The sequence below is a fragment of the Podarcis pityusensis genome, assembly GCF_964106645.2.
Source record: "Podarcis pityusensis genome assembly, chromosome: 2".
Taxonomy (NCBI): domain Eukaryota; kingdom Metazoa; phylum Chordata; class Lepidosauria; order Squamata; family Lacertidae; genus Podarcis; species Podarcis pityusensis.
This window is the reverse complement of record NC_138029.1, coordinates 35,244,503-35,263,198: the sequence shown is the minus strand read 5'-3', so window position 1 is coordinate 35,263,198 and position 18,696 is coordinate 35,244,503. Positions and strand designations below refer to the sequence as shown.

General features: G+C 45.5%; 2 protein-coding genes across 4 annotated transcripts in view; both read right to left on the bottom strand.

Annotated features, from left to right (window-relative positions):
- Positions 1 to 18,696, bottom strand: part of LOC308470549 (melanin-concentrating hormone receptor 1-like) — a 146,776-nt gene that overhangs the window by 66,238 nt on the left and 61,842 nt on the right. The window lies entirely within an intron of this gene.
- Positions 1,762 to 17,214, bottom strand: TSEN54 (tRNA splicing endonuclease subunit 54). 3 transcript variants are annotated; one of them, XM_080993854.1, is made up of 12 exons: positions 17,141 to 17,214; positions 15,868 to 16,032; positions 15,104 to 15,167; positions 14,108 to 14,191; positions 12,561 to 12,659; positions 11,193 to 11,245; positions 9,725 to 9,823; positions 7,649 to 8,289; positions 6,410 to 6,470; positions 4,663 to 4,779; positions 2,836 to 3,024; positions 1,762 to 2,326 (listed from the first exon to the last, which is right to left on the bottom strand). In XM_080993854.1, exons 1-11 carry the CDS (start codon positions 17,182 to 17,184, stop codon positions 2,874 to 2,876), a joined length of 1,578 nt encoding a protein of 525 aa, XP_080849980.1. In that variant the 5' UTR covers positions 17,185 to 17,214; the 3' UTR covers positions 1,762 to 2,326; positions 2,836 to 2,873. The 3 variants fall into 3 exon arrangements, with proteins under 3 accessions (XP_080849980.1, XP_080849979.1, XP_080849981.1); XM_080993853.1 differs by having other exon boundaries at positions 1,762 to 3,024; XM_080993855.1 differs by lacking the exons at positions 1,762 to 2,326; positions 2,836 to 3,024 and having other exon boundaries at positions 4,683 to 4,822.

The following is an 18,696-nucleotide window of genomic DNA, read 5'->3' as shown; positions in this document are numbered from 1 at the left end:
ATGGTTCGACAACTTTGCGCATGTGTGGAGAAGTAGACCATTAGAGGTAGCTGGAGTGCTATTATCCATCAGTTACCTAATGGAAACAAAACTGCTGTGATTTTGTGATGTACTATCCTGGAGCCCAGGGAAGGGATTGACTAGTTTCCCCATTATGGTCTGCAGATTTCAGAAAGCCACCTTTGATAATTGTGAACTGCAACACAGCATCATAGTCAAAAGTTCTCATTTCTTTCCACAAGTTCTCCCTCTGTAGTGGTTTGGTACCAGATCAGGAAATTCTTTGGTCCCTCAGAAACTCAAGCCAGAAAAATCTCCCATGAATTCACTGAGGCATACTTCTAAATGAACAAGGTTAGGTCTGGGCTGTAAAGCATTTTGTGTGTGGGAGTCCTGGAAGACCTGCTTCCTGCCTTGCAGGCCTTTCTCCACCTGGCCTGGGAGGCAAAGGCCCTGGAATTGACTCCAGATACAAAAGATGAGGCTGCCAAAGAAGCCAGAGACCATTTTGGCCAGGCATAGGCAAACTCGGCCCTCCAGATATTTTGGGACTACAACTCCCATCATCCCTAGCTAACAGGACCAGTGGTCAGGGATGATGGGAGTTGTAGTCCCAAAACATCTGGAGGGCCGAGTTTGCCTATGCCTGATCTTGGCTGTCTCTTAGGGCGGTCCCAGGTCTTCGACCCTGAGCTTCCACATCATGAACCGCCTTTTGCAGGATTGGCAGCAACAGCAGCAGATATGTTCTATTCTTAAGAGAATATTTTATTCTCTTGTTAACTATTCTGTTTTAAATCTGCATTTTATATTGAATTCCTTTAGAAATGTTTTCTTTTGAAATGTTTTAAGATTTTTTTTGTTAACTTTGCTGCATTAAATGTACATACCATTGTTGATTTCCTTTGTAATGTATTCTTTTGAAATGTTTACAATAACATTTTAGTTGCTTGTTCATTATGTTCAAAGGTATAATTTACATTTGACTTTCTTCAGTAATGCTGTATTCTGGATTGTTTTATTTGCGGTTTTAGTGTGTTGCAAACCACTTTGAAATTTTTTCTTAAACATATAAAGTAGTATAGAAATGAAATGAATAATAATAATAACGATGTGCAGAACATATCTAGAGGCTCTCTAGCCCAGTCTTCTATAGGAAATCAGGGTGTTCCACCCTCTGACAGCTCAACCCGCATAATCCAGACAGGGTAATAGCCACATACCAGCCATGTCAGAAGAGCTACTCCAGAAAGAACTCGTTTTCAGCCAGCCATCCAAATTGGGTGGAACAAATACACTTTATGAGAACAGAGGGCAAGGCTTGCTGCATAATGTTGACATCATATGAACATGATGGTATTTGGGATGTGTTGGGATTACGGGTTTTCTGTTATAGCATACACCATGTCTCCCCTTATATGGTCTCTGTCTCCCCTTATACTGAAGCACTAGGACAGCTCTGATCATAGACCTAGTGTCTCTTCTTTCAGGTAACTATGACTGGGTAGGCAAAGCTGCTAAATGCCCAACAATTTTCGGTTGCTTCTCTCTGTCTTGGGCACAAAAGAAATGCAGTGCATTCTGGGAGATCATTTGGGAATCCACTCGTTAGCAAATGCTGGCAGTAGTAAACTGCAAACTACTGCCAAGTAAGAAAGCCCTGAAGTATTTGACCAGAATGCATTAACTGCTGTCAATCATATTTTGCCTAAGAGAAATGCACTCTATGAAAGCACCCTAAAAGGACCACAAGACACTGTATTAATGTAAACCTAATTGTTATTTTATTGCTTTAGCCTCCACACTTGGCAAAAAAACCCCAACCTTCATAAACAAAACTACCTCTAAAATTTCTTAGGAAAAAACACACAGGCCCTTTATTTTTGATAACTGCCTTCTGGCTCCAACGACTGTAGCAAGTTCATAGGCAAAAAAGAGGCAGAAATTTGGTATCTGGAGAAGAAGAAAAAAACTCCATAGCAGCAAGGGTTATAAATAAACTTTGTAATACAGACAGTTAATTCTCAACAGGGAATATCAATTTGCATCCTGGAGAGAAGCTGTAAAGCAGAAGTATGGCAGCTCAGTAATAATGACTCCAGCTCTGAATAATTAAAGGTTCACTAACTTTATGGAAATAACACACACACACACACAAACTGGTGGTGTCTTTTTCCATGGACTCTCTGCAAGATCTCCGTGTTCTGTAGTTTCCTTTCCTCTGGAAGATCATTGCTGTTGAAGAGGGTGGGGAAAGCACTTGAAGAATCATCTATCTGCCCAACCACAGAAGACTATTCTCAGGTTTTCACTGGCTGTTCTGTGACTAGAAAGAACATCATGCAATAAACACAGGGAAAGACAATATGGTCCTCCGGATGTTAGATTACAATTCCCATCAGCCAGAGCCTGCGAGGTCAATGGTCAGGGATGATGAGAGTTGCAGTCCAACAACATTGGCTATCCCTGCAGTAATGGCTTGCTCTGCGTCACTTGTTGAATCACTGATACTGAATGTTGGTTTCTAGAGTTTATGTTTGCCAAGGCTTCCAGATGGTACGAGCAATATTATTTATCATGGAAACACTTCCCTGGCATCAAATAACTAGCAAATCATTCCAGATTGGCAGAGCCACTATGCCATGTCCAGGCAAAAACCAAACAAAATACATTTGCACGTTTCTGTCCAGAAATGTTTGTTTTGTTTGAACTACTCTTTGCTTTTATGAAATGGGCAGGCTCTTGCTGCATGAAAATTGCATCTACTGGTGACACAAGGTAGGTAGATATTAAATTCTATATAGTCCTGAGTAATATTTTGTATAAAACACACACCAGTTCCAAAGATGTTTCCCGATATGACAGCAGGAACATCAGGGATGAACGTCCACAGGCAGCTTGAATTCCTTGAAAGAGTAGAAAGCGATGTCTCCATTGTCTACTAGTGCAAAGACCACTGTGACATCTCCACTTTGGCAAGCAAGCTGCTTCACTGCCCTCAGGGATGGGATCGGCTCATCAAACCTATGAGAGAGAGAGAGAGAGAGAGAAAGAGAGAGAGAGAGAGAGAGAGAGAGAGAGAGAGAGAGAGAGAGAGAGAGAGAGATGCTTATCTTTCTCAACAGCAAACATGCATGATTTTCTGAAAAAAGACATCCTGGATAATCTAACTTGGAGCAGGTTGGGAAACTGGTATTCCCATGATCTAGCTGTCTGGTGACATATGTAAATTCCTGGGAATCTAGTACTGTATTCAGTGGGGGGGGGGCAGGGAATTTTAAGCCCTCATGATTAGGGACAGAATTTTGTTAACCATGCAACTAAGTATTGGCTAAAGCAGTGGTTTTCAACCAGTGTGCCATGGCAGTCAGGGCCGTCTTAAGCATATCTGGTGCCGTGGTGCAAAGCTCCCTCCGGCACCCCCCCCCCCGTTTCCCAGAGTTTTTTTAGGGAGGATGGCGCTGCCGGTGGGAATGGAGGAGGCAGGCAGCGTCTGGAGGGCGGCTCCTCCAGCGGGGAAGAGGCAGAGGCTGGACACGGCGCCTCCTGGCTCAGCTGGCTGCTTCGTGCCATGGTGGCCATGGCAGATGGAGGCTCCAGGCATAGCACTACTTTGGCGTGGCATGGCGGAGGCGGCGAGCTGATGTTGGGAGGCGCCACATCCCGCCTCTGCCTCTTCCCTGGTACCCTCCAGAACTTGGCGCCCCGCGCCACTAGCCTCTATGGGTAAGACACCCTTGATGGCAGTGCAAGTATGCGCTCTGCTGCTGGGGGCTGGTCAGGGGGTGCTGGCTGCCAGGAGCTAAGGCGGCCTCGGAGTAAACAAGCAAGTGGGTGAGGGAGCCCAGCCAGCTGGTCTGCCAGCCCTTGCTGTTGGGAATGGACAGGTAAGTCCCAGGCCCCTGTGGGGCAGTGTGAGGAGGCACCTCTCTTTTGGACAGAGGGGGAGCTCAGAGACCAGGGGCGGCAGCAGCGGCTGCTCAGAGGACTCCCAAGGAGAAGAGAGAGGAGAGGAGCCTGAGGGAACACCCAACAAGGGAGAGCGTTCGAAAAACGGTGAGGGGCTACCAGCTCTGCAGGCCAGGGGTGATATAACTGGGCTCCTGAGCCCCACAGGGGTGCCACAGAAAGAATGTAGTTGGTCAAGGGAGCCGTGGACTCAAAGAGATTGAAAACCTCTGGGCTAAAATATCGGCCACAGAACCAGAAAGTATAGAAGGGGCTAGGGAATTCAGCAGCTGGGATTCAGAGTCCTCACATGGTCTCCACAACCAGGTTCCTGCTCCAAATCAAAGAGCACTACTAACAAGACAGTCCTTGTGTGTCTCTTGGGTTGGTGGAAGACTCTCTTATACTTACACCCACACCTGGACAGCAGCAGGAAGCTGCCCAGCTGGAACGATCTCCTCTCTAAAGGCAGGCATCCTTGGTGACTGACTGCGGAAGAGTTCCACTTTCTCAGCATGTACATTGCTTTTAAGGACTTCAAACCATTCAACTACAGTACTCTAAAAATTGATTGTTAATGCAACCCATTAGAGCTAACTCCCACTTTTTTGAAGGCAGGCTTAGGCTCCCTCCATAACAAAACTGTAAGCTAAATTCTTTAGCAGATTAGAATATGTAGCTTTGCTGATCAATAAACTGATGAGTGCCTAGTACCTCCGAACACACATCCGGGCGTAAGGCTTCCCAGGGTCATTCTTCTTGAAGCTGGAAGCCACATCTGCTTGGTACACATCAAAATCAATCTTCATATCCCTGGTATCGTTTTGCAGTCTGTTGAGGAGGTTAGTTATCAGTACAAAGCTTGAAAGGTCTCCTGTACCCACAGAGAAGTACCAGAGGAGGGAAAAACAGGAAAGCACATCTTTAGCTACAGCATATTTTGGCAGGATCTAGAGTGGAATTAAGGGAAGGGGACCCATAACTTCTTGAGGTGTTAAAAGAGTTGGCTGGGAGAGGGGGTTGAGAGTGGGCAACATAATGAGGCCAGGGAACTCAGAAGGATAGCAAAGACACACTCTGGTCTTCCAGTCTGGTCTGCAGCTGTTTTGGGACTACAACTCCCATCATCCCTAGCTAAAAGGACCAGTGGTCAGGGATGATGGGAACTGTAGTCCCAAAACAGCTGGAGGGCCAAGTTTGGCCATACCTGCTTTAACAGACATCCAGATTAATTCCACAGCTAGGTAGGTTAGACATTAGCTTTTAAACAGACAGCAGTGTTTCCTCTGGGCTCTGAAATCCACCTCCCCAACCACCACACATAGCAGATTTCATTTGCACGCTCCCAATTAACAGCAAACAAGTCTTTAACTTGATTTATGCAGTCTTTACACAACCCAGAATTACAAAGCTTCCCTATCAGATATGGAACCACAGGCTCTGGATTTCAGTATTCCAAGCACTGCCACCGCCTGAGACTCATGAACGAGAGCGTCTCTCAAAGGATGTTCTCTACTGACAAGGATGAATGGCAAGCAGATAAATCTGAACTGAACTTGCAACTGATATCCTCCCACTTCTATGACTGGAAGAAGCAGGGACATTCAGGTACACACTGCGCTTTGCCCATGATGATTAGTTGGTTTGGATGTTAGTCCTTTGGTAAGCACGTGTCTGGCACATAATTTAAAACAGCATTCGAAGTTCATGAGCTGCCACAGAATCACACAACTGGAGAGTTGGAAGGGACCCTGAGGAGCATCTCATTCAACCCCCTGCAATGCAGGAATGGGCAGCTGTCCCATACAGGGATCAAACCTGCAACCTTGGCGTTATTGGTGCCATGCTCTAACCCATGGGTAGGCAAACAAAGGTCCGGGGGCCGGATCCGGCCCAATTGTCTTCTAAATCCAGCCTGCGAATGGTCCGAGAATCAGCATGTTTTTACATGAGTAGAATGTGTCCTTTTATTAAAAATGCATCTCTGGGTTATTTGTGGGGCCTGCCTGGTGTTTTTACATGAGTAGAAAGTGTGCTTTTATTTAAATAATAATAATAATAATAATAATAATTTATTATTTATAGCCCGCCCATCTGGCTGAGTTTCCCCAGCCACTCTGGGCGGCTCCCAATCGAGTGTTAAAAACAATACAGCATTAAATATTAAAAACTTCCCTAAACATGCACCTCTGGGTTATTTGTGGGGCATAGGCATTCGTTCATCCCCCCCCCAAAAAATATAGTCTGGCCCCCCACAAGGTCTGAGGGACAGTGGACTGGCCCTCTGCTGAAAAAGTTTGCTGACCCCTGCGAGTCTAACCAACTGAGCTATGTTTCAACTTAAAATCAGGAGTAGAATATTTTAAAGTCAGTATACAAAGTATAGAATAGCTGCTAACACCTAGAACCACTGAAGAGAGATTAAAAAGCATTTGGCCAGCTTTCTAGTTTTGATACTTACAGAGATGCCTCATCCAGGATATGCGAGGGCTGGAACACACTGATCTGTTGGAGCACACTCGCTAGTGGGGAGAACACAAGAGAGGTCTGGATTAGGGGCATGCGTTCTTCAAAGATCTTATCTGCCCTGATTAGACATTTTCATCATTCTGACCACCGCACCCTCCACTCCAACAAAGCTATATGCACCTTCCTCTCCTTCTGCCCAGAGGATCTGTGAATGAGAATAGTTGCATGCAAAGAGAATGAAGTCTATGCAGCAATAAAATGCAGATTTGGTAAATAGAAAGAGGGTGGGTGAGCATGTACTGATTTTCTCAAAGTACAAGAAGGTTTTCTAATTGAAGTAGCTGGGCAGGAGGGGATGCCAGGAAACCGGGAATTATGTTCAGACGTGGTGGGGGTATAAATATGTACTTTTTTGGGGGAGCAAAGGGTGATTAAGGAGATAACAGAAATCACTGAGTTAAAGCTGACCGAAAGTCCGGAGGTAGCATTATTAGCAATTTACGATGGGGTGAAAGGTTCACAGGCTATGAAGGACTTGCTCACAAATTTATTGACAGCTGCACAAATTATTACAGATAGGAAGTGGAAGGGACAGGCAGAATATAAAATGGAAGAATGGTTAAAAAAAAAAAAAGGTGTGGGATATAGCTATGAATGATAAATTAACATGTGCCATTAAGGTAAGATGGGGAATATGCAGGAGAAATGATTTTGAGGAGATATGGAAGGTGTTTGTAGAATTTGTACTGTTAAAATGGAAAGGGATCAAACCATCACAAGAGGTGTTAAAATTTTGGGAGGTTGGATAGTTACAATGGAATAGTCTCGGTGGTGGGGTGCACATTTTTATTCTTATTAATTTATGATTATTAAAATATTTTTTTAAAAAAGAAATAAGTAGCTGGGCAGTAGGGGAAGGCACAGAAAAAGATGTGGTGAAGGCAATATAAAGGGGGAAATAATGAACTGGGTTACCAAGCTAGTAGGCACTCTGCCCCAATGGTTCTTCCACCAATAGCATCACATCCCTGGAGGCATCAGCTTGAAAGGTGCATGCAATGGAGAATTTCTTGGCCTGGTCCTAGGCCTGTTTGGGAATGTCATCCCTCTGAAGGAGTTGCTCCGTCCAGAGGACTGATGTAAGAACTGCCCTTCAGGAGCCTCTGGGGAAACCTGAATTCTAGCCCGTCACCCTACCGCAAAAGTGAACAAAGCCTCTTTTCAACAATACCTGTTGACAGTTCTTGGTCTGGCTTCACAAGCGGGGTGACCGCCTGCTCCCAGAGGTGTGCAGGGCGGTTCCGTTCCTCCCACCGCCTCCTCTCTTTCAGAAGCGCCTTATACTCTTGCCAAGTGGAGCAAAGCCGGACTTCTCTATCCTCGTTGACGCTGCTTTTGTACCTGCTCTCCCACTTCAGCTGCTCCCGCTCCTTGCGGGTCAGCCTCTCGTGCTTCTGGTTGAGCTTCCTGCGCCAACGGGTTGCATCAACCTCCCGGGCCGTTACGTTCTCCGGAAGGAGCCTCTTATCAGGCTCTGCCAGGAGGGTCTGCGGGCAATCGGCACCCATGTTAGGGAAAGCAATAGTGGTGTAATCCCAGTGGGAAGGAGCGACGTCGCTGCGGTCCCCACGAAAGGTCTTGCTGGACCTCTTCTTGTCATCTTGAGCACGAGCTGGAGCGTCTCTTGGGATGCTACAAGATGGGGTTGGCTCCACAACTGCAGTTTTAGGATCTGAAGCCTTCGTGCTTTCCTTGGATGAATCATCAGATGTTGCGTGCTTGGAACTCTCGTGATACCTCCTGGTCTTTTGGGGCGACTCTCTGCACTCCTGAGACTTCTCTGATGCTTTGGGTTTCTTGTCTTGTGACAACCTAACCAAAGGGAAATAAATGAATAATAATAATAAACCAGAGATGCCAGGAATTGAACCTGGTGGTGATGATATTACTATTACTATTACTATTATTATTATTATTTATATACCACCCTACACCTGAAGGTCTCAGGGTGGTTCACAAGATAAAAAAAAGGATAGAAGCACAAAATTAACAGCTAAAACAAAAACAAAACAAAAATGCCCCTCCCACAAACATATTTAAAAGGCCATAGAATATTAATCAGCCAAAGGCCTGGTTGAAGAGGAATGTTTTCTTTTTCTTTAATTATTTTTTAAAAATTATTTCCAAATTATTACAAATCAAACCAAATTATTTAAATTTAATACAATTTCTTAAAATCAGGTTTCCAACTCCTGTTGCAAACATAAGTCAATCCATTTCCTCCCGTAGCCACATCATCTCGTTTAATGTCCAGTCATCATCCTTCACTGGTCATTAGTCCATTCTTGCAGCTGACCTTTACCCCCCTTACAAACAGGGCCTCTGTTACATCTTATAAATATAAAATCCATTTCACTTGTGTAACCCTTCATAAACATTGTAGTTTCAGACCTGGTGTGCTGGAGGACTAATTACTATCTTCCCTTATAATGTTTTCGCCTGGCACCTAAAGATGTATAATGAAGGCCCCAGACAAATAAAACATGGGCATGCTCCTTTACCATCACAAACTAGCAAGGTCACAGTATTCGAAGGAATCAATTAGGCCCCACCTGTTATTTAACACAATGACTGCTCTTATTGAGTTCTTGACTCTTTACACTGACATGGGTGGCGCTGTGGGTTAAACCACAGAGCCTAGGGCTTGCCGATCAGAAGGTCGGCGGTTCGAATCCCCGCAACGGGGTGAGCTCCTGTTGCTCGGTCCCTGTTCCTTCCAGCCTAGCAGTTCGAAAGCACGCCAAAGTGCAAGTAGATAAATAGGTACCACTCCAGCAGGAAGGTGAACAGTGTTTCTGTGTGCTGCTCTGGTTCGCCAGAAGCGGCTTAGTCATGCTGGCCACATGACCCAGAAGCTGTACGCCGGCTCCCTCGGCCAATAAAGTGAGATGAGTGCTGCAACCCCAGAGTCGGCCACAACTGGACCTAATGGTCAGGGGTCCCTTTACCTTTACCTACCCTTTGGGAATGGGTGCAAAACCTGCGGGCTTCCAGGTGATGTTGGGATACCAAGCTCCCAATCTGCCACAGCCAGCATAGCCAATGATTAGTGATGATAGGAGCTGGAGTCCAGCAACCTCTGCAGGGCACCAAATTGACCACCCCTACATTGTGGCAAGTGGCAAACATGAAAATTGCCGGGGGGACGGGACAGAAACAGAACTGATACATTTCACAGTATGCAGTAACATGCCCACCTAGGGCTAGCCAGTCAAGGGCACCACTCCCAGCATCTGTATGGTTTTACCGAGGGCTGGAGCTCCTCCGCCTCTTGCTGCGGCTTCTCTCTGTGCCCTGGCAGTGGCTATCCAGATTCAGCTGCCTCTCATATGGCGTTGGAACAGTGCTGTGGAGTTAAAAGGGGAATCAGAAGATGGTATTAAACTCTGAGTAGGTTGGCTAAGATTTACAAGACAGAAGCAGATAAGTGCTGGAAGTGTAAAGAGGTGGAGGGAACATTCTTTCACATCGTTCTACCCGGACAGAGGTCCAGCACCGAGGGCCTTCTGGCGGTTCCTTCACTGAGAGAAGCCAAGTTACAGGGAACCAGGCAGAGGGCCTTCTCGGTAGTGGCACCCACCCTGTGGAATGCCCTCGCGTCAGATGTCAAAGAGAACAACAACTACCAAACTTTTAGAAGACATCTGAAGGCAGCCCTGTTCAGGGAAGCTTTTAATGTTTGATGTATTACTGTATTTTAATATTTTGTTGGAGTGGTTTGTTGTAAGCCGCCCATAGTGGCTGGAGAAGCCCAGCCAGATGGGCGGGGTATAAATAATAAATAATAAATTATTATGTGGTGGACATGTAAAAAGGTAAAAGAGGATTAGGAAATGATCTATGATGAACCGAAAAAAAATAAATGTTTAAAATTACTTTCCCCCAGAAAACCAGAGTCCGTTCTGCTGGGGATAACCCAGACTGAAATCCCCAGGTGTCAGAAAAGGTTATCCATGTACGCAACAGCAGCAGCCCGTGTTTTGTTAGCCCCAAAATGGAAAGTGAGCGAGGTCCCGGCTAAAGAGGATTGGCAACTCAAGTTGACAGAATATGCACAGCTTGAAGATTTAACATACAGAATAAGAGAGCAAGGAGAACATACATTTAAAGAAGATTGGGAAATGTTTATTGAGTATATGGAAAATAGCCATGTACAGCTGAAAACGCTGGCAACATTAAGATAAATTCAACAGTGTTAATAATTATTGATGGATGTAATAGTGGGAAATTGATTTGAATGGTTATTGTAAAATATGCAGGGATGCAAGATATGTAAAATGAACTATGGAAGGAGAAGGAGGAAGTCATTGGATATTTTGAAGTTTGTAAAATAGAAAATTTAATAAAAATTATTATATAAAAAGGGGGAATCAGAGAAGAGAAACCAAGACCTGCCATTCACTCTTAGCTGCAAAACCCTTTTTAGCAACGCAGAAATGATGATAGGAAACCGCCCTTCCTCTTGGTTATCAGCTCTTCAGCTGATTAATCCACAGACTCATTTGAAATCGAAGGAAGAAGTGGGAAGCAAAATCCATATACAGGTCTCATGACTGACCCAAAGGATGGGAAGGTATGCACTAACCTTGGGAGGTTGGGGTGTCAAAAGGGAGACAGACAGAAGGAACCAACATGCAATGCTAAGGGGGTGCCTAAAGGAAAACCTTGAGAAGGGTGTTCTAAGGGAGGGGGAAAGACCACCATCAAACAATTACCTGGGACGGAATCTCAGAACGATGTAACCCAGTCTTTTCAAGTGGCTGAATACCTTAAAACAGGGATGAAAATGAAGTCTGACTTTTGTGTCCTTTCAGGATCATACAACAAAACTTGAATCAACATTACCCATGACGGAAAGCCATTCTGCTCAGCTGCTGCTATTGCCTCTCCAGCAGAGGTGTGTAGGGGTAGGGTGTGTGTGTGTGTGTGTGTGTGGCAGCACCAACAGTTTGAAACTCCCTACCTATTGAGACCAAGCAGGCACCTTCACCCCTTTCTGCACCTGCTAAAAACATTCTTGTTTAGACAAGCCTACCCAGATGCTTAGAAACTTGAGGTAATTTTAATCGGTTTTAGTATTTTAACTTTAGTATGTTTTGAAGTTGGGTTGTAATTTTGCTTGATTTTATCGCCTTATCTTTTTGTTAACTGCTTTGAGGTGTTGTTGTTTTTACAATCAAGCGGTGTATAAATTTTAGGAAATAAAATAGTAACAATAAAAATCTGTATCAGATCCATGTCGCCAAAGGCACATTTATCATATAAGCTTCTCCAAAACACATTACAAAACAAAAACAATATTTGCAGAGTGATCGTGACTCATTTTGCTTTGCATGTTAATGCTTTGCCACCCCAAAGCACTTATGATTATTTACAAGGAGAGAAGCTCACAGCCTGTGCTGCAACGCCTGGTAAGATGCCAGAGAGGCTTGCACTTCTCTTCCAAACATAATCACAGGCACCATTCACCCTTGTGGAGAATGCCACAAACCAGCTGAAGAGCCCTTATGCCAACATATACCGCCAGACTCACAGATCTTAACTTCCCATTATGGAAAAGAAAGAAAAAGAGGAGGCGTATACACACTCACTCTCTCACACACACACACAAACTTTTATAAAAAGTAATTAAAAAAATAAAAGGGCTATAGAGCTATCAGATACCACAGCAGATTATTGTTTATGCTTTCATACAATATTGAAGCGTGAAAAATATTTTAAGCCTCCTATGTTACTTAACAGAAAGCCCAAAACACTGGTAGTATACTGACACACATCCTTCGCTGCCAGAGTAAATGCATCTGCTAACTATATTGTGGTAACTAAATTGGCACAGGGCTCTTTGCTTTGAACCTCCATGCAACTCCCAGTCCCCAGGGAATGAGAGAAACTCCTTCCATCACTCAGAAACTAAATACTTCGCCAACACAGATTGATACGTCTCCAAATGTGGTTCTGTGTTTGCTGCAGAACTCTCGCCATTTTCATTCATTCCAATTCAGTGCCGTACGTGTGAGCTTGGGCTTTGTTGACTTTTCCACGAGACTGAATACCTGCAGCCAAACCCAAATCCTGAGGCATACCTGGTACTTCATCAGGCTCACTGTCTTCTGGGATAGCAGATTCTCATAGGCTTCCTGAACTGACATAGGCAGGCCTCTGTAGAACAGCTGAATAGATCCCTAGAATAAAGGAGCATAACATTTAGGAATTAAAGCCTGCATAAAAACTCTGTGGGGACCATATTCTGTGGTCTCAGGAGCCAGCCAGCCCATTTTAACTCAAAAGTACATTGCTTTTTCTTTAACCTTCCCTCTTGGGGATTTAGGGCAGCAGCATGTATTAAGGTGGAGAACAGAGGGTGTGTCCAACTTGAGCTGAATAGGATCCTTAACATCTATTGCAAGAAGGTTTTGGGGACCTGGTCCAATCCCAACACATGCACCCAGGTGCTTACAGATCCATAAGAACAGGTACACACTGCCTACCCTTTACAAAGAACAAGGGCAGCTTTTCCCAACCTTAGGTATTCAGATGTTGTTGGGATGACAACCCCCTTCATCCCTGACCACTGACCACGCTGGCTAGGAGTGATGAGAGTTGGGAGTCCAACTGGGGAAGGTGACACTAGTGTAACAGAGTCTGCTCTCAGTCTGTGACAAGAAGAGGCAACCAAGCAATGGAAGCAGCAGAAAACAATGGAGCAAACTGTAGCAAGGGTATATTGACCCCTTCTCTTGTTGTTGTTTAGTCGTTTAGTCGAGTCCGACTCTTCGTGACCCCATGGACCAGAGCACGCCAGGCACTTCTGTCTTCCACTGCCTCCCGCAGTTTGGTCAAACTCATGCTGGTAGCCTCGAGAACACTGTCCAACCATCTCGTCCTCTGGCGTCCCCTTCCCCTTGTGCCCTCCATCTTTCCCAACATCAGGGTCTTCTCTTCTCATGAGGTGGCCAAAGTATTGGAGCCTCAGCTTCACAATCTGTCCTTCCCGTGAGCACTCAGGGCTGATTTCCTTAAGAATGGATAGGTTTGTTCTTCTTGCAGTCCGTGGGACTCTCAAGAGTCTCCTCCAGCACCATAATTCAAAAGCATCAATTCTTCGGCGATCAGCCTTCTTTATGGTCCAGCTCTCACTTCCATACATCACTACCGGGAAAACCATAGCTTTTACTATACGGACCTTTGTTTGCAAGGTGATGTCTCTACTTTTTAAGATGCTGTCTAGGTTTGAGCACCATAAAAACACAAAGGGGCAATGCCAGCTATTTTCTAAGCACACAGTATCATCCTCTCCTTACTTCAGCTAGGGTGGAATACGGCAATAATACAAGGCATGGTTTGTTACATCAATTCTTCTTAGCAGTGCACGATTATCCCTGTGCACATTCTGCACTCTCCTTCCCCCTCTGTCCCCATCCTACTTCTGTGCTCCACAGATAAATGTGCATATTTGCAAACGATCATCATTTATTCTGCGACAGGTGGCTTCATGGAGCTTGAGACCTTTCTGCGAGGTGCTGCAGAACAAATGAGGAGGGGAAGGCAGTTGCCTGTGCAAAATCCCACTCGGCACTTGATAAAAACATGGAATCAAAATTTCTTAAGCCTGCAAGCCCGGTCTACTTACACATTCCAGGAGATACAGGGCTTCTTCTGGATGCAAGCATTGCTTTCCGTGCTCTGCAAAACCCATAGTATGCCAGAATTTCCCCTGGCAAGGAAAGAAAATGTCAGTTGTTAGGATTAGCTCTAGACAGATACACAAGCCTTCAAAATGGTTTTCTGCAAGGTAAGGCATGCCCAGAGAGGCTGGATCCTTTAAGGAAAATATTACAGACTCTCTTCTGTACTTTGTGATGTAGTCATATCCTCTCCATCAGGCTTTTGGCTATACATAAGAGGAGAACCTGATCTGTTGCCCTGTGGCATGAATTGCAGGTGAGGCTTGAGGATGTGTCACCTTCTACCTTTTGTGAAAGCTACTGTTTGAGAAGATTACAGTGGGGCACAATCTACCTTCCACATCTCTATTTAAGGATACCCATAGCTTCCCCATCTAGATCTCTGCACGACATTCTTGTAGCTATGCAGCTCTAGATTACTTACTCAGGCTACCTATCCATGTCCCATGCTTCAATTACAGTGGCGGCCTTCCTGCCTTATCTTTTGCTTACAGGCATAGGCAAACTCAGCCCTCCAGATGTTTTGGGACTACAATTCCCATCATCCCTGACCACTGGTCCTGTTAGCTAGGGATCATGGGAGTTGTAGTCCTAAAACATCTGGAGGGCCAAGTTTGCCTATGCCTGGCTTAGAATGCCACATCGTCTAAGCGCTGCACTGGCCAGCCCCATCAGAGAAGCTGCTCTCCAGGGAGAGTAGCAGGTTCCAAAACCAATCCAGCCCTCTGCCATGGCTGCTCCCAAGCTGAACACTGCAAAAGCAGCTTCCACACTGAGCTGTGCTATAGGAAAAGCTATACCAGGCAAAGCCTAGACCCCAATCCAAACTCCACTCTGTGTGGTGGGTTTTTTTTATTTGAAGCCAGGCTCTGTAGGGACACTACATAATTAAAAAATAAAGAGCGAGAAACAACAGCATAAAGATGAACAGTGCGACTTACAGCAGGGGTTTTCAGTTCGACAATACCTTCCTGGGGCTTCCACTCAGCTGCCACCAGACTTCCCCTACAAAAGAAGTTTAAATAAAATTATATCCTGTTACCTTAACTGAAAAGGGGTTAAGAAACCATTTTAGTCTTAGCTGGAAGCACAACCTTTTGAAAAAAGATCAGGGGGCAACTTATGTACATATCCTTATGTAAAAACTGCTTCTCTATCCAGCTTCAAATTGCCTTGCAAAGAAAGCAGGCACTGTGAATCTACATTTTTAACACATTCAGTTATTTCACTGTATACATGCTTCCGTCTCTCAATATGCAGAATAGGGCTGGCAGTGCTCATCAGTCACAGAGGCAGCAATATACTTCCCTATAGTGGCCTGGCAAATGATGTTTGAAGCTTCTTTACCCTCTAGGTCAGGCCAGCAGCCTAAACGGTTTGAGACCAGGCAATCTGTCAGACTGTCTCTGCCTTCTTGGACCTGCACACCCATACAAAGCTCATAATCCAATGCCTTGTTCCATATCCTTAAACTTATTGCCTGGGACATGGGACAGAACATTTTCCGTTGCAGTAACCCTGGCTCTGAAACAACCTCCCTAGACGGGTTTGTACTGTAGCCCATTCTCTTGTGGTTTTTAGACTTAAACACATGCAAGCACAATGTGGTTTAATCTCTCCTTGATGTCTGAATACTTTTTTTTAAATGACAGTTTTAATTGTTGCTTGTTATTATTCTATATTATTGTGGTATTACACTACGTACAACCGCTCCACACGCTCTTCCTCCAAAAGCTGCCAGTGTTCTTCCCGGCACTGCCGCAGCCTCTCCTCTTGCTCTTGCGATCCATCGGGGAGGAAATCCTTCTGGCCATGTGAGCGCTGAGGGACCTTGTGATCACGTGTGCGAGCAGACAGCAGCTCTGCTGGGCTGTAAGCAAAATTAAAGAAGGGCAACCACTCAAAAACCCAGTGCTATCAACACAAAAGGGCCTTGCAGCATCAGGACAGGGCTCCTCTGGTCTAACATCCTGTTTCCCCACAGTGGCCAGTTATGGGAAAACCACAGAGAATAATACAAGGGCAATCTGGAGCCCTCCAGATGTTTTGGACTACAACTCCCATCCAGCAGTCCAAAACATCTGGAGGGCTCCAGGTTGATAAAGGCCGGGTCTACTGGATCACCTCTATCCACTCGCCTACACTCTCAACTTACTCCATACGATTAATGAGGCAGGACTTATCTTTGCAGGAGGCACACTGCTTCAGCAAGACTTGTGACTTCTATATGCTTGCTAACTGCAAAAGTGCTTTCTAACAGTTTACCTGAAGTTATGCTAACCAGTCTGCAATTTCTCAGGCCCCTTTTTAAAGAATTGTCATTACAAACCTCAGACCTAGGGGACAAGTTACATATTTTTGTCAGGAGATCTCCCATTTTCTGGAATAACCTTCTAAGATGCCAGTCATACAAAATTAGTAGAGCCAGTCCACTCAGCACTGCACAAAATCACTAAAAAAAGAGAGTCACAACTAAAAAAAATTAAACCCTGGGAAACCGGAAAGGTGTTTCCCTATGCAATTCCAAAAGGCTGAAGCCAACGTAAAATATGAGCACTTCCCACATCTGAATGATTTAATAACTTTCAGGCGGATGTACCAGTAAAGGCTTAGGAATTCGCTTCCTGCCACCACGATACGCCTCGTTTACTTTCTGCAGCGGAGCTCCTTCTTAAAAAGGGAGCGCCCAGAATACGGGATCCAGGACGGACGGACCAAGAGGAGGACAGGGCGGAGCCCCTTGCTCCCGCCGCTAAAGTTGCGGGCATTCACGTGTTGCTGTTTTCATATCATCGGCTTATAACTCTCCACTACCCGCGTTCTCCTGGCTGCAGCCTCGCACTTCCGCCTCCGCCCGAGCCGCAGGCCGCCGCGCCTACGTGGCCGTTCACCCCGGGGGAAGAGGAAGCCCCGACCGGGCGCTGGGCGACCCCTTTAAGCTCGCTCGCATCCCCCGCCACGCACCTGGCCCGGGTTACCTGAGCAAACGGCGACCCTCAGCAAGACGTAGCTCAGCATCCATGGATTCCACTCGCTCCGCCCACTTGGGCCCTCCGACTCTTTCCCGCTCTCCTTCCCTGGGTCCTAGCGCCGGAAAGGTTTCTAGCGAAGAAGGACGCTTCTCCTCCGGGTCTCCAAACCGGCGTGAAAAGCGAAACAACGACGCTCACACAAGACTGCGGGAGCGCGCACATACGCACACGCAACATCTTTTGGGTGGGGAGGGGGCAGGTGCAATTTCAATAGGAAACCGTCAAGGGTCCAGATCTGGATCGGGATGCTGTGCAGGTGGCCCCACTCTCTTGGGGGGGCCCACAAAAAAATTAAAGGAAAAAACACACTGGGTGTATATTTTCAAAATAATAATAATAATATTTTTTTTTATACCCCGCCCTCCTCAGCCAAGGCCAGGCTCAGGGCAGCTAACAACCAATAATAAAAACAAGTTGAATGAATACAACTTAAAAACAAGATTAAAATACAACATTAAAACATTAAAATGCAGCCTCATCACAGGAGGAGAAAGGAAAAAAGGAAAAAAGAAAGAGGGGGATAAAAACAAATAAAATAAAACCTACATATAGCAACAGTGTTTTGTGTTGTGTATGGACCTATTAGGTCCATAAATTACCATATAGCATATATTCAACACAAAACAGTGACAATATGTTGTTGACAAAGGACAGCTAGACCTATAAAGGGCCCCATTACCTTCAGTAGCTTAGGGCCTCATCAAACCTAAATCTGGCCCAGCACATAATAGAACAATAGAATTGTGGAGTTGGAAGGGACCCCAAGGGTCATCTAGTCCAACCCCTGGAAAAGGCAGTAATCACAACTACTGTAAAGCATCCATAACAGATGGTCATCCAACCTCGGCTTAAAAACCTCCAAGGAAGGCGAGAGTACTTACTACAGTGGTGCCCCTCAAGACGGATGCCTCGCAAGACGAAAAACTCGCTAGACGAAAGGGTTTTCCGTTTTTCGATGCGCTTCGCAGGATGAATTTCCCTATGGGCTTGCTTCGCAAGACGAAAATGTCTTGCGAGTCTTGAGATTTTTTTCGCTCCCCCCCCTTTTTCTAAGCCGCTAAGCCGCTAATAGCCTTTTAGCCGCTAAGCCGCTAAGCCTTTAATAGCCGCTAAACCGCTAATAGTGCTAATCCGCTAAGCCGCTAAAAGGGTTGCTTCGCAAGACGAAAAAACCGCTAGACGAAGAGACTCGCGGAACGGATTAATTTCGTCTTGCGAGGCACCACTGTAAAAAGTTCATTCCAGCATGCCAACCTACTCTGTCTCTAGCTCCCCCCAACCAAATATCCTCCCTCCTGTTCTGCTCCAGTATCACCCATATATACACACTGGCTCTCGGCTATGATGTTCAATGGAACATCCATGTTCAGAGGCAGCTTACCTGTGAATTGGAGATGAATGTTGCAAGGTGTCAGTCTCAGTGCTAACCGCTGCCCCATGTGGTGAACTGCATAACTGCAGCCTCTGAGGGGAAAACTTAGAATTTGGTTCCACCCACCCAT